Genomic DNA, 12,974 nt, shown 5'->3' with positions numbered 1-12,974 from the left:
TCCTCAGCCTAGGTCACTGCTCCCCATGTTCTCTCTTTAGCCTCGCACATGTACACACTGGGAGCTCCACAAGGCTGGGTGTCTAGGGGGCCAGCTGCCCAACTTTTATCCCAGGCACCAATCTAGATGCACATTAAAGTGCACTAGACTCCTGCAGAGGACAACTTCGCAACTCCATCAGCAGCCAGCAGTTTTCCTCAGCCCCTAGCAAGTTCCAGGATTTGATGCCTCCCTATGAATGGCTTCTTCTAGGACTCCGGAGGGCAGATTTCTGGCTAGTGTCACCTAGTGAGGCACCTCTGTGACTTTTTCACATTAAGGAGCCAGTGCTCTGCCATCTCCATTAAGATCTCTGGATCTCAGCCCTTGTGGGGAGAGGGTTCTTCCTTGGGCCTTCATCTCAGCCTTAAGGGTAATGGTTGCCCCTTATATCTACTACTCCTGTGTTCTTTAGAATTCTTGTTAACTCTTACTAGCCAATTCCCTATTACTCCAGTCCTCCCTTAATAATAGATTAAACTTTCCTTGTTCACATCGGTATCATTTCTGTCTCCTCATTAATCCCAAAGCCACCAACTACGTTTCGAGGTAAATAGTTAGATGGACAAATCCTTCAAAATGCAGTGCTTCTGCCTGGGGGAAATATCACTTACATGGGTCATCTGTGGAACCCCTAGAATCACTCCTCAAAATGCCTCTAGAATGCCATAAATAATCAAATAGTATATTTTTCCTATGTTATGTAGAATTCATTCATAGGTGCAAATGAGGCAGGAGACAGTATGTGAGCCTCCCTTCCCACCACGGGTAAGTGTAGCTTCCTAACTGCTTGTTTGTTCCAAACTGTAAAGAGAGATGGGCTGGTCCACAAATCAAGATCCTGTCTACGACCTTTCACCTTCAAAGATAATGGAGATGTTTATCTGACCCAGGTTGGCTGAGAAGTTGGATTTCTGACCATGCCCTTTTCCTTACTAAAATCTGTGCCTCACAGTTGCTGAAAGTAGACTCTGTCACTAGGCTTTTTGTCTCGTAACCTGAAGATACCTTTGTTCAGAAGTCATCCTATTTTATGACAGAAGTCATCCTACTTTATGATAATTTCATGCATATAGTTGTCTGCTGGTGGCATTTTCCAATCACCCAGAGCAGCTTTACTTGGTCTTTAGCTGGGATCTTGGAAGTCTGTCTCCTGCTGCCTCCTGTGAGATGGGCTGTGGCTGTCTCAGTGCAGTTGGCTTTGCATCAGTGTTTGTCACATGTCACACAACCACAACTTACTTCCTGCTCAGAAGAATTGCTGGCAAGGATGTGAACGTGGACTTAAACATAATCAAAACTAACAAACCATAGTGGCAAATCACCATGAAATTTGATTCCACCAATAAATACAAACAGAAATGACTTCCTGCCACTCCTCCATTCCCTAACATTTTCACCAGCAGATGAGGGACACTTAAAATTTCTGCCCAAGCACTTAAGGATTTATTGTCAGGGCAGGTTTTGTTTTCTTTTTAAGTTTAATTAGGAAATCCAGGTGACAGTGCATGGGAAAGCTCCAATGAGCATTCATTCATAGTAGTGTACTTCTGTTAATCTACAATCTACACTGTGGTTAGGGGATGTAATTTTGTATTTTCTTGCTTTGTGTAGTTACTCTTAACTCTTTGCAGCAAGCTTTAACTCTAAAAAGCAAGTTTTATACACCAATTAGGCCTTGTTCCAATTAAATTCAGCTAGAACCAGACCTTTAATCCCTGGAGCTAGCTGTAAAGGTTTATTGTCACAAATACAGAAACAAGAAATGGGAAGACCACTGTCCTCTTATTTTATTAACTGTTACTTTCCTGTGCAGTTATGAAGTTCTATGTTTCAGTGCTTTAGAAGATTGTTTTAGGTGGAATTTTAAAATAAACTAACAACTAACGTTCTTGCAACGTGTGTTCTTTCACCTTGAGGGACAGTCATGACTGTAGAGATGGATCTTGTCTTGCTATTTTCCCATCTGAATCTGTATTTTAAAGACAACAGCAGGTGATTCATTGTCACATTAAAGTTTGAGAAACCATAGTCTAGATACCTGGAAACCACAGTTTTATAGTTAGATACTTTTAATTTATGAGATTTTGGTTTTTTTCTGTTGAGATGGAAGCATATTTTTACCCCTGAGAACAGTTCATTGATTTTAACCCCATCTCACAGACTGGTTAGAATTGTGCATTTTGTTTTAGCCTTTCAAAGTATCATTTTGTGGATATCTTTATTTATTATTAATGCCTTTTTGTAATGTCTACATACATACTGAGATATAGATTAATGTTTTTTTAAGACCAGAAGTTCTCTGAATTATAAAATTTTTTCTAATTTTAGAAATTTATAAGGATTTAGAGTTTAGAAAATCTCTGAATTTTAGTTAATTTTTTTTCTAGTTTTAAAAAACTGTTTCATGGTATTTCCCTTTATTCTTCTGTGAACATGATCTTTTATAATTAGCAAATGACCATTCTGGAGAGGTATATTTAAAGGTTTTAGAAAGAGTACAAGAAGAGCAACCCCCCATCTGCTAATCATTTCTAATGTGCAAATATGACTTCTTATACCCTGAGTTTGCTGTTGTGCTGATTTTTTTTTCAATTCTCAAACTTAACAATCCAATTGGATTTGATTCTAGGAGAGACTTGTATTGTTTCATTGGCTGTTTTTACACTGGTCTTCAGTTTGGTAAGTAGTGTGGTCTAGGAACATGGTATTATTCCCAGGAAGAGAGATTGAGAATCCTTGTTTCGTTTTACTTACCTACTTACTTACTTAATTTAAATTATGTCTTTTATTGTTTAGAGACTCAGTTTTCCCACCTTTGTGATGGGAATAAAATATTTAAAAAATGATTTTACAACATCATAATTTGCAGTAAAACCTCAGTGCCTCACTTATAACAGCATTAATTCCTGAGCCTTCTTAGGAAACTTTGGGTCATTCTTGCTTTGGATTTTATCTTACCTCTTCATGTCAATATAATTTTGCTTAATTTATATCAAGAATCTATTTTGAAAAACCTGTCTTTGGAGTATTAGAAATTAATAATGTGGTTGCCTTTGGTTAGATGCAGTCCTTTCCTTATCAAGTGCTGGTTTTGTTTTGCCCCAAATCTTGAACCTAAACCAGTGATTCTTAACCCTTGCTGCCATTTAGAAGTAGCTGGAGAGCTTCAAATAGCAACAAAAGCAGGGCCTAGGCCCCGTCCCTAGACCAATAAAATCAAACTCTGTAGGGATGAGGCCCAAGGCACTGCAGTTTTAAAAGAGCTTTCCACTTAGTGTATTCGGAGTTGAAGACCACTGGTGGAGATACTTAATGTTAAATGTAATTTATCATTAATGGAAGCCTGATATTGTACATTAGCAGCAAAGAACAGTAAAGTCATATACAATCCCTGGGGTATCTATCTTGGAATTGTCATGTGATCAGCAATGATAAAAGAAAACTATTCCCTTTGAAATAATCTGAGAAAAGCAAAGCATTGTGTTCCTATTTGAGTAGACTCTACCACTAAATGGTCTCAGTTTCGTAATCCTCCGTTGTCAAAATCTACAGTCTCATCCTCCTCAATCTTTCCAGAAACATGCTCTGAAAACAAGGTTTTTAAAAACTCATTTGTTTAGAAAACCTTACTTGAGGTGATAGGAGGCTATTTGTAGTTTTTCTCCTTAGGTTTTCCCCTTATTTCCTTATATTTAGGGTATCAGTTCTTGACTTTTAAAAACCTTATTTCAGACAAGTTTAGTTAAAAGTTCAGGATTTTACATCAGATCTGAGTTTGAACACAGTTGGGGAAACGCTCCTCTTCTACTTAAATGAATGACCTTGACCAAACCACTTAATCTGTTTGACTCTCAATGTTTGTCAATAAAGTGAGAATGACATAAACTTCACAAGATCGTTGGAAAGACTACATGAGAATGAAAGTATTAAAGTCTTTATCACGGACCTAATCGACATGAAACAAAAGTTAACTATCGTTTTTCCTATTTCTGATAATAAATGACATCTTGGTCCTTCTCCTTCCCTTGTCTAGTCAACATTTATTGGGTGCCCATTTTGTCACCAACATTGTGGTAAGTGCTAAAAAACCCATGAGTAAGGGAGGCACTCTCCATGCCCTTCATGAGCTTTTCTTGACTCCCTCGTTAGAGAGATCCTAACTGAGTGACTCCCTTAGGCACACAAACCTACACACGATAGGATTATTGCCCTATTGACGAACTCCTCTAGTTTATAATTTGTTCCTAAAAAAGAACTCGTTTTCAACTGCCTTGTTAATTCCATCCATTCTTTCTAATTCCCCACCCCACCCACGAATATGATTTCTGGCATAAGATGTTTTGGGAAAACCATCACAAGTGTAGAAGGATCTAGTACTGTCATCTCCCTCTACTCTTTGTTTTCCCAGGACTCTTTCTTGTTCCATGCTGTGTTAAACCTTCTAAGGAGACCAGCTCATTCCTTTTCAAATTCCTAATCTAGCCTACTGTGGCTACTGAAGAAATCTGGAGTCACTAAATACTACTGGAGAAGGGGGTTTTGGTGGTTGTCTCAGAAGAAAGGAGGGTGAACATAGGTTGATTTATATCTATTCATCTATTGTCAAGCACGAACATTTTATGCTGGAAATCATATTTGTGGGTAGGCGGGGGAATTAGAAAGAAGGATGGAATTAATGAGGCTGTTGGAAGAGAGAAAATGATCCAATTCTGTTTCAGTGCCTGGGGACCACTGTCCTATGAAAATCCAACATTTTGCCCATCCTTTCCTTCCTGGAACCTCTTAGATCATTGTTGCCCTGTTAGTCTGAAGGTGCCCTGGATCCTAAGCCCTAGGATCTTGGGGGCATGACGACAAGTAGTCTATTGGATTCTCTGGCAGATTTGCTGGTTTTGCACTAAAACCTATTGGACCAGGTCTTGTGAAATTTACTTTTAAAGATCAACCACTGTCAAATAATTGACATCTCTCAAGGCTAAGATGCAGATTGTATCCAGATATTCCTTCTGTCAGTTTGTTCTCCCTTGATTCTCCTTTGTTTTGTTTTCTTGTGTTCTTACTCCTTTTGGTATTTTTTTTTTCCAGTTTCTCCTTTTTATTCCCCCAACCCTTAAATTTTGTAGCTATTTCTCTGGGCTTCCTTATTTTATATACTGTAGGTGAACTCTTTTGTACCCCAAGACTGTCAAATTTTCATTCCTAACACAGAGCTTTTCCCTAATTTTCAGTCCCGTATCTTTTTGCTCATGGAAGCTCACTTTGGAAGTCCTACTAGCACCTCAAATTTGTCATGACCAAAATTGAACATCCCACCCCAAATCTATCCTCCTTCCTATATTTCCTGTCTTTGTCAATGTCATCACTTTACGCATCTACCTCTCATTCTTCCCTTTCTCTCACGAAGCCCTATTTGATTTCACTTCCTGGACTCTCTTGAATCAGCCCTCTCCATCCTTCTTTCTCTCCTCAACTCTCTGGTATATATTACCTCCACTGGTGCCAAGGAATCTGTGATTTTTCTAAAACATAAATTTGATTACAGTCCTTCCTTAAAATCATTCAGTTCTCTCCATTCCATCCATTCAGGACAAAATTGGTAAATTCCAAATTCACTTTGTGAGCCAGTCTTCATCTGAACTCCCAGCCTCATCACCTCCTGCCAATCCCTGCCTGTGCCTTTTGCTTCTGCTGTACTCAAAGACTGACCACACTTTATCTTGCTCCTTTGCCTTTGCATCTGCTATTCCTTCTCTCTCCTCTCTCTTGTCCACCAGCCTAAAAATTGCTTATCTTTCATGATTCTGCTCTATGGTGTCATTGCTGGGAAATTTTTCCTAATATTTCTCCTTATCTTTCATGTTGCTGCCATAGTCTCCATCATAGCTCGTATCACACTGCTCTTTGGTTGCCTGTTGAAGTGCCATAGTTCATACTGGCCTCTGCTCCTTGAAGCTTACCTTCAAGTTATCTTTACTTTGGTAGCCATAGCCTAGCAGAACATTTGACACAAAAGAAATGACACAATCACAACTGTGTGGTTCTGAAACTCCTTGTATTTTAAAATGATGTAAAAAGCTTAAGAGGTCATTTTAATCCTTATATGAAGTTCCTTCTTTACAATCAGTTTAATGAAGTCCTTTGGCCCCTTGGTTATTGAGCTGAGTTTTTTTTTAAACTCAAAATATATTTATAAAATTAATCTATGCATATCATACATAGATATTAGCCAGAATTAACAAATAATGTATTTTTTTACTGGAGAGAAATCTCCAATATTTTATAACCCCAATAGATTGTAGTTAATTATAGCAATTGTGTTCTTACAAAAGTGTAATTTTCTTGAGGGCAAGGTACCTTTGTATAATTGTTACCCAGAAGAGTACATTGTTTACAGCTTACATTCAGTTGTGGCTGAATGAATGAAGTCAGCCATGCCTATAGGAATGAATAGTTACTAATGTCATCTATTATTTCTGTTTGTAGGTATTGCAATTTAAGGAAACCTTCCTGCCAGCAAATCTATGATAAAAAATACATGTAACAGAGGAAACTGTAACTGTTATTTGTCAAGTGACAAGCTTTTAATGTCAGAATGGCTCACCTAAAGCGACTAGTAAAATTACATCTTAAAAGACATTACCATAAAAAGTTCTGGAAGCTTGGTGCAGTAGTTTTTTTCTTTATAATATTTTTGATTTTAATGCAAAGAGAAGTAAGTGTTCAATATTCCAAAGAGGAATCAAGGATGGAAAGAAATATGAAAAACAAAAACAAGATGTTTGATTTAATGCTAGAAGCTGTAAACAATATTAAAGATGCAATGCCAAAAATGCAAATAGGAGCACCTGTCAGGCAAAACATTGATGCTGGTGAGAGACCCTGTTTGCAAGGATATTATACAGCAGCAGAACTGAAACCCGTTCTTGACCGCCCACCTCAGGATTCTAATGCACCTGGTGCTTCTGGTAAAGCATTCAAAACAACCAATTTAAGTGTTGAAGAGCAGAAGGAAAAAGAACGTGGAGAAGCAAAACACTGTTTCAATGCTTTTGCAAGTGACAGGATTTCTCTACACCGAGATCTTGGACCAGACACTCGACCTCCTGAGTACGTTGAAGGAATGTTCATTGTTTAGTGTTTATCATCAGGGTTTGCAGGGGAGGAGAATTAGCTAAGGAAGCTGCTGGTTCTTTAGCCACTTTTAGGCAAAGAATCAGCAGATACCATTTATTTAATCTGTTTTCATTGTTTTCCGCTTGGAATTATTGAGGATAGATTTCTGTGTCTATGCTTGGTGAGGCATTGCAGATGTGAAAAATTATCATCTTAGAAATTAGAAAACTGAATTCTAGATCTGAGCTTTGTAGAACCACAAGGAAATCCTTTATTCTTAAATGCTTTAGCTTTCTCATCTGTTAAGTAGGAAATATGGGGTGGGTTTTATGGGAAATGTGGGAGCTGGAGGAGTTGTTTCTGTTCCTCTGTGCATTGCTATGGAATAGAAATAATAAAAATTGTGCCAAGATTTTGGAGCTATTAGATAATGATATTTTATGAGGTAAGTCACAGACTTTGTGGCTACTTTTAGTGCAATAATTATATTTCAGAATACCCTGAAGAGACAATATCGCTGTTATTACTAATTCAACTATGATTCTTTCTCTAGAGTTTGGTTGAATAAGTTCTTGTATTTATAGGGGTGTCTCCCTTTAGCTTATGAGAGGCTAACATTGCTTTTTATTGTCACATTGTTTACATGTTTATCTCAAGTATACAGTATTTTGATTACAATTTCCCCCTAGATTCTACTATGCCACCTCTTTGTTAATAGTTAACCATTTTGTTGTCTTTGCGGTAGTGTTCAAAAGCTCTATTTACACTGAAATAACTAAAATGAATTCCAGTGCTTTCAAACAATCTGTAGATTTGTTAAAAGTACAGGATAGATAAACTGCAAGCAAACAGCGACTATATATTTTGCTTTCCGGTTATAACAGAATTACACTTGGATGTGAACCTGAAGAAATGTACTTTAATAGACTTAGGTCTATTGCTTCCCTCATAATTTTTTAGATTTATGATCACGAGTCCCTGCTCCAACTATAAGTCCCTCACTTGAAGTCGTGTGAGTGAGATTTCTGTTGCTCTGTCCTAATCTGTGTGATTCAAGGTTATACTGCTCATCATTTTAAATGAATGTGTGAAGAAACAGATGTCTGTAAAATGTTCTAACAGGGCACAGTTTAGTTCTTTTTTTATTTTAATAGGTTAAAATGCAATATAGCACTTTACTGATTTTTGAGAGAGGTCCTGACTGAAAAGCAATCCACATCACAAAACAAGAAGCATGATTTTTCTTCTTTGACATGACAGTCAAAGTGAGCTCAAGATAAGCTTTTTTTTTCCCCCAGTAAAGCATTGAGAAGCTGCTATAATATTTAATAATGTTAACCAATCAGTAAGTGCAAAATAGCAAAGCACACAAAGAACCTTTTTCTGGATAGGAATGGATAACCTTAGAACTGTGAACGGTTGCTTAAGATTTAATACTTTCATACTTTCAATTTAACCTATATCAGTAGGGGACACATTTTCTGAAGAATTGCTAAACTTTTACATGCTCATTAGAAATATAGATCCAGTTTCTCCCAAAGCCAGATGGTCTTTTGACTGATAATTTAAGCACGTCCTGTATGCCAAATTTTTCAAATGGTTTGACAAGGAATCTGTAATCACTTTGGCAACTTATTTTAATTTCACCACTTTAAATGACATGTGAAACAACTTCTTTTAAAGCATAAGCTGAGCATGCTAATTGTTTCAAAATAAATGGGGTTTATGAAATCACATTGTGAAATGTTATTATCACCTGCATTTACAATATAACATGATACTTTTACTTGATATTAATACTTATCAGTTGAGCAAATAAATCTTAGCTTAAACTGAGGGAAGGCCTCATGAGATTAAAGTGGTAACACTTTATTAGTGTGAATTTTTGTGAAGTTTTATACTTTAAATCTTAGAAACCTTTTTGTAATTCTTGATTAGTGTATTAATTAGTCACACGGCAAATAAATTAAGGGAAACAATTTTTTTTTAATCCCAAAACTCCCTCTCCAAAGTGCTTATAAGACAACAAATAGTAGGGTTTTCTCTTTTCTTAAGAAAGAAATACTATAGTATGGAGTTTTTTGTAATGTTTACTTGGACCTGATGTTGGTTTATAAGACATTATTAAAAATACAAACTTGTATTTAGTCATTTGTTTCTGTGTAATTCTGACTCGAATATAAATAGGTAGTTTGTGTTTGGATTTTATTTTTAATTGGTTGTTTATCCAAAATTCAATTTAGAATAAATCATTTGCTTTCATCTACCAGTGCAGATGAATGTGATTGCTTCTGGCTACGTGTGTATGTTACACTTTAAAACCATGACGGTACCAAGGAGCTGAATCACTTTCACTCAGAACCTCCCTCTTCTTTTCCTGCTCAGTGGTGTTGTCACCCCGTCTTAGTATTTTATCCCTGACCTAATTCCTTTTTATCACTACAAATATTTCAACCTAAAGACCTCCTCTCAGAAAAGGATCTGAAGCACATTCATATTGAGATATGGCTATAAAAGTAGTAATTAAAATTAATGAGAGTGTGGAGAGTGTCTTTTTAGGGTGGCTTTCCCGGGCCTCTAGTCCCATTCTGGGGGCTCTGGTTTCCCCACCGACCCTGGCAGAACAACTGAAGTGTGCTGGGCTCTTATCTCCATAAGTGAATGATTTACTTCTTTATCTTTGGGTTTGAACAGCACTGTTTGATTGTTCACACACTGTTTATAGTGGCTTTTGACTCTGTGGGAGGATTTCATAGTCTGTTGTCTAAAATTGTACAACCCTTTAGGTTTTTAAGTGAACTTCGAGATAAAGTTATCTTACTTATTTATCTTTACCATAGACCACACATGCTTTATGCCCCAGGTTCACTCTGTTTGATTTTACAGCGTTTTGAAGTCCTCTCTTATGTATTATTTCATTTGATCCTCACATCAACTTAGCAGGTGAGGGAATCTGGTCATCTCCAGTCTCAAAGGCTGGAGATCATACAGACCCACCCACACCCCAGTGGCTTCATCTGAAGGTTATTTTCATTCAGGATGACATTGCTATAAAAATAAATTCACGATCAATTTGTCACTAATGTTTTTAGTGAACGGGTAGTACCACTGATCAGTCAAAAATTACTTAGGGGTCTCTTTCCTTGTGTCTATCAGTGTTTCAGGTGGTGACAGGAACACAGGCCTTTTAACATGGATTTAGATATTTTACTTTAAATTTAAATATGGCATTTTTAAAAGGAAAATTTTAAATGCCTAGGTCTTATTTAATTAAGTAATAGATTGGATTATTGGAGCAAAATCTTTAACACAGCATGGCATATGGCATATGGTAGGTACTTAATGAGTTTTTGCTGAATGATGAGCATCATAAGAAAATAGGCTTACTTACTGTAAGTAAGCTGTTTTTTCCCTTTTGGTTCTGGTATAGCTTAAGTAAATTGATTAAATAAACTTAGAAAATATTACATATGTAGAAAAGTATCTAATTTGAGATAATTTCTACAAAGATGAAGATTCATTTAATAAAGTTGCACTGTTTAAAATTGCAAATATTAAGAAAAATGCCTGATTTCTATAAGGAAGGAGAAAAACTTGGTTTTCATTTGAGTAGTTACAAACATTTGCCATTTTTATAGGTTGTCTCACTTGTAGGTTATTTTTCTTATTTAAAATGTAATTTGTATTTAAAATTATATTGTTGCGAATGCTTACAAAAGCAGGTTTCAATCCTTGACGTGTGATCAGTATCACTGGACATGATCTCTGGGTGAGCGGTCTGTAAAAAATTTTGTTTTGATCTTTCTGCCTTTACATAGCATTAAGATCATCTTACATGGAAAGAAACTATCCACTATCATTTCTATTGTGATAAAGGTTTAACAATAATTTTAGTAATGCTATAGCTGTGAAGTAAAGTAATCAAATTCATAACTATTCTACTTCTTTGGCTTTTTCTAGATGTATTGAACAGAAATTTAAGCGCTGTCCTCCCCTGCCTACCACCAGTGTCATAATAGTTTTTCATAATGAAGCGTGGTCCACACTGCTTAGAACTGTCTACAGTGTGCTCTATTCTTCACCTGCCATACTGCTGAAGGAAATCATTTTGGTGGATGATGCTAGTGTAGATGGTAAGAAAGCGTATGCAAATTAGATTGTTTCCTGAGTAAACCCATGTGGTGCCGTCCAAAGTCTATTCAGTTACATTGTACTCTCTGTGTGCCATCTCAGAGCTTGACTACAGTGGCTTGGATGGCATGTATGATGGATGAAAGGAGCATCCAGGGATGTCCATATTCACACATTTTGGAGTTCAGAAATGTATGAAACACCATTATTCATAACTTTGTAGTCCTCAGTGTGAGACTTTTATTGTAAGGCATAGTGGTTAAGAGCACAGATTTGAGCCTTAAACCAGGCTGCCTTGGTTTGAACCCCAGTTCTGATCCTAACCAGCTATGTGACTTGGGCAAGTTACTTAACCCCACCCCATGCCTCAATTTCTTTATCGTTATCTGTAAAATTTCATAAAATTTATTGTGTATGATACATCTCTAGTGTACCTACCACTAGAATAAAAGACCCTAACAGCCAATTTAGCTAACATGCCATTGATTATAAGAAGTATATAATTGTACAGCTTAGAACTGAGGGAATACACAAGTGGTAACTCCTGTGGTTGCTTTGAAGATTAGATAAATTAATATAAATCATACATTAATTAATAAATAATGTAAAAGAGTAGTTAAAAATTACTGAAGAGTCACCACATCCTGTTTCATTTTGGCTCTTTTAAATACTCCAGTAGCACTTACGAAGTTAGCCAAAATCTTTAACGCATTTTCATTAAAATTACAAGTCAATAGGTGGTTACTAGGTTACACATTTTAAATTGGACTCATAAGGATAATCTTGTAAGTACTCCAATTTACTGAATTTTCAAACATTAAAGTATTTTAAATACCAAACACATACACATTATTTCAATGATTACAAAATTTATTCCTGAATGAGCCCAAGTTTGGAACCAGACTCCTTAAAGTTCAATTCTAGCTCCAGCACTAACTAGTTGTTTCCTTATCTGTAAAATGGGATAACACTCTTGCATCAAATCCAAAGCACCATCCATTGTAAGGTAAATCATTACTTTATGGACCATGAGGAAAAAAAATGCTGCCTATTAGCTGACATGTCATCAATTATAAGATGTATCCAGACTTTAGATATGGTAGTAAGTGAATAAAGCATAAAATCGTTATCCTGGTTTATTTATTTCTACATACAATTCTAAACATTCCTGTGGTTTCAAAATAAAATATCCTGAGTGAATTGAAGTTATGTTCTTGAGCTAAATTAACATCTAGATGGAATAGATTGCTTATCACTAGAGATCTTTGACTTGGATGTGTAATCTATCCACCAAATGGGAAAGTTTTATAATTCAAGTCCCCTGGATTCAAGTTACACACTATATACAGATCTCTGATTTGAATCTCCAATCCTTTTACCCAGGTTACTTCACCACCCAGTTGTAATCAGCTAATTTATTTATTGCTTGATTTGTTGAATTTTTTCTTATCTTTCAGTCTATTTGGACCAAAATCCATGGACTTTTAAATGACGTCTGATTAAGTTCTGCATACCTCTTGTATGTTTTATCTAAAAAACCCCCAAAACTTTATTTTAGAAATGTTTTCCTTTTCCTTGCATTCTTGAACTTTTTCCTCAGACAATTTTTATTTTGTTGATTTTTGAAGAATCTGGGTAATAGGGGCATAGTAAGGCTTCTTCTAGTGAGCCTTCAGTTGAAGGTAACT

At 36.2% G+C, this 12,974-nt stretch overlaps 1 protein-coding gene across 2 annotated transcripts in view; it reads left to right on the top strand.

Moving 5' to 3' along the window:
• The window catches only part of GALNT3 (polypeptide N-acetylgalactosaminyltransferase 3), a 39,823-nt gene that overhangs the window by 10,983 nt on the left and 15,866 nt on the right, over positions 1–12,974 (top strand). For both annotated transcript variants that reach the window (XM_074363820.1, XM_074363819.1), the window contains exons 2-3: positions 6,526–7,149; positions 11,116–11,288. In XM_074363820.1, coding sequence (XP_074219921.1) covers positions 6,635–7,149; positions 11,116–11,288 — 688 coding nt within the window. In that variant the 5' untranslated portion in view covers positions 6,526–6,634. The remainder of the gene's footprint in view (positions 1–6,525; positions 7,150–11,115; positions 11,289–12,974) is intronic.

This window comes from Camelus bactrianus, chromosome 5 (assembly GCF_048773025.1).
Source record: "Camelus bactrianus isolate YW-2024 breed Bactrian camel chromosome 5, ASM4877302v1, whole genome shotgun sequence".
Taxonomy (NCBI): domain Eukaryota; kingdom Metazoa; phylum Chordata; class Mammalia; order Artiodactyla; family Camelidae; genus Camelus; species Camelus bactrianus.
Note: the sequence above shows the minus strand (reverse complement) of the source record. Positions and strands in the feature narration are given on the sequence as shown.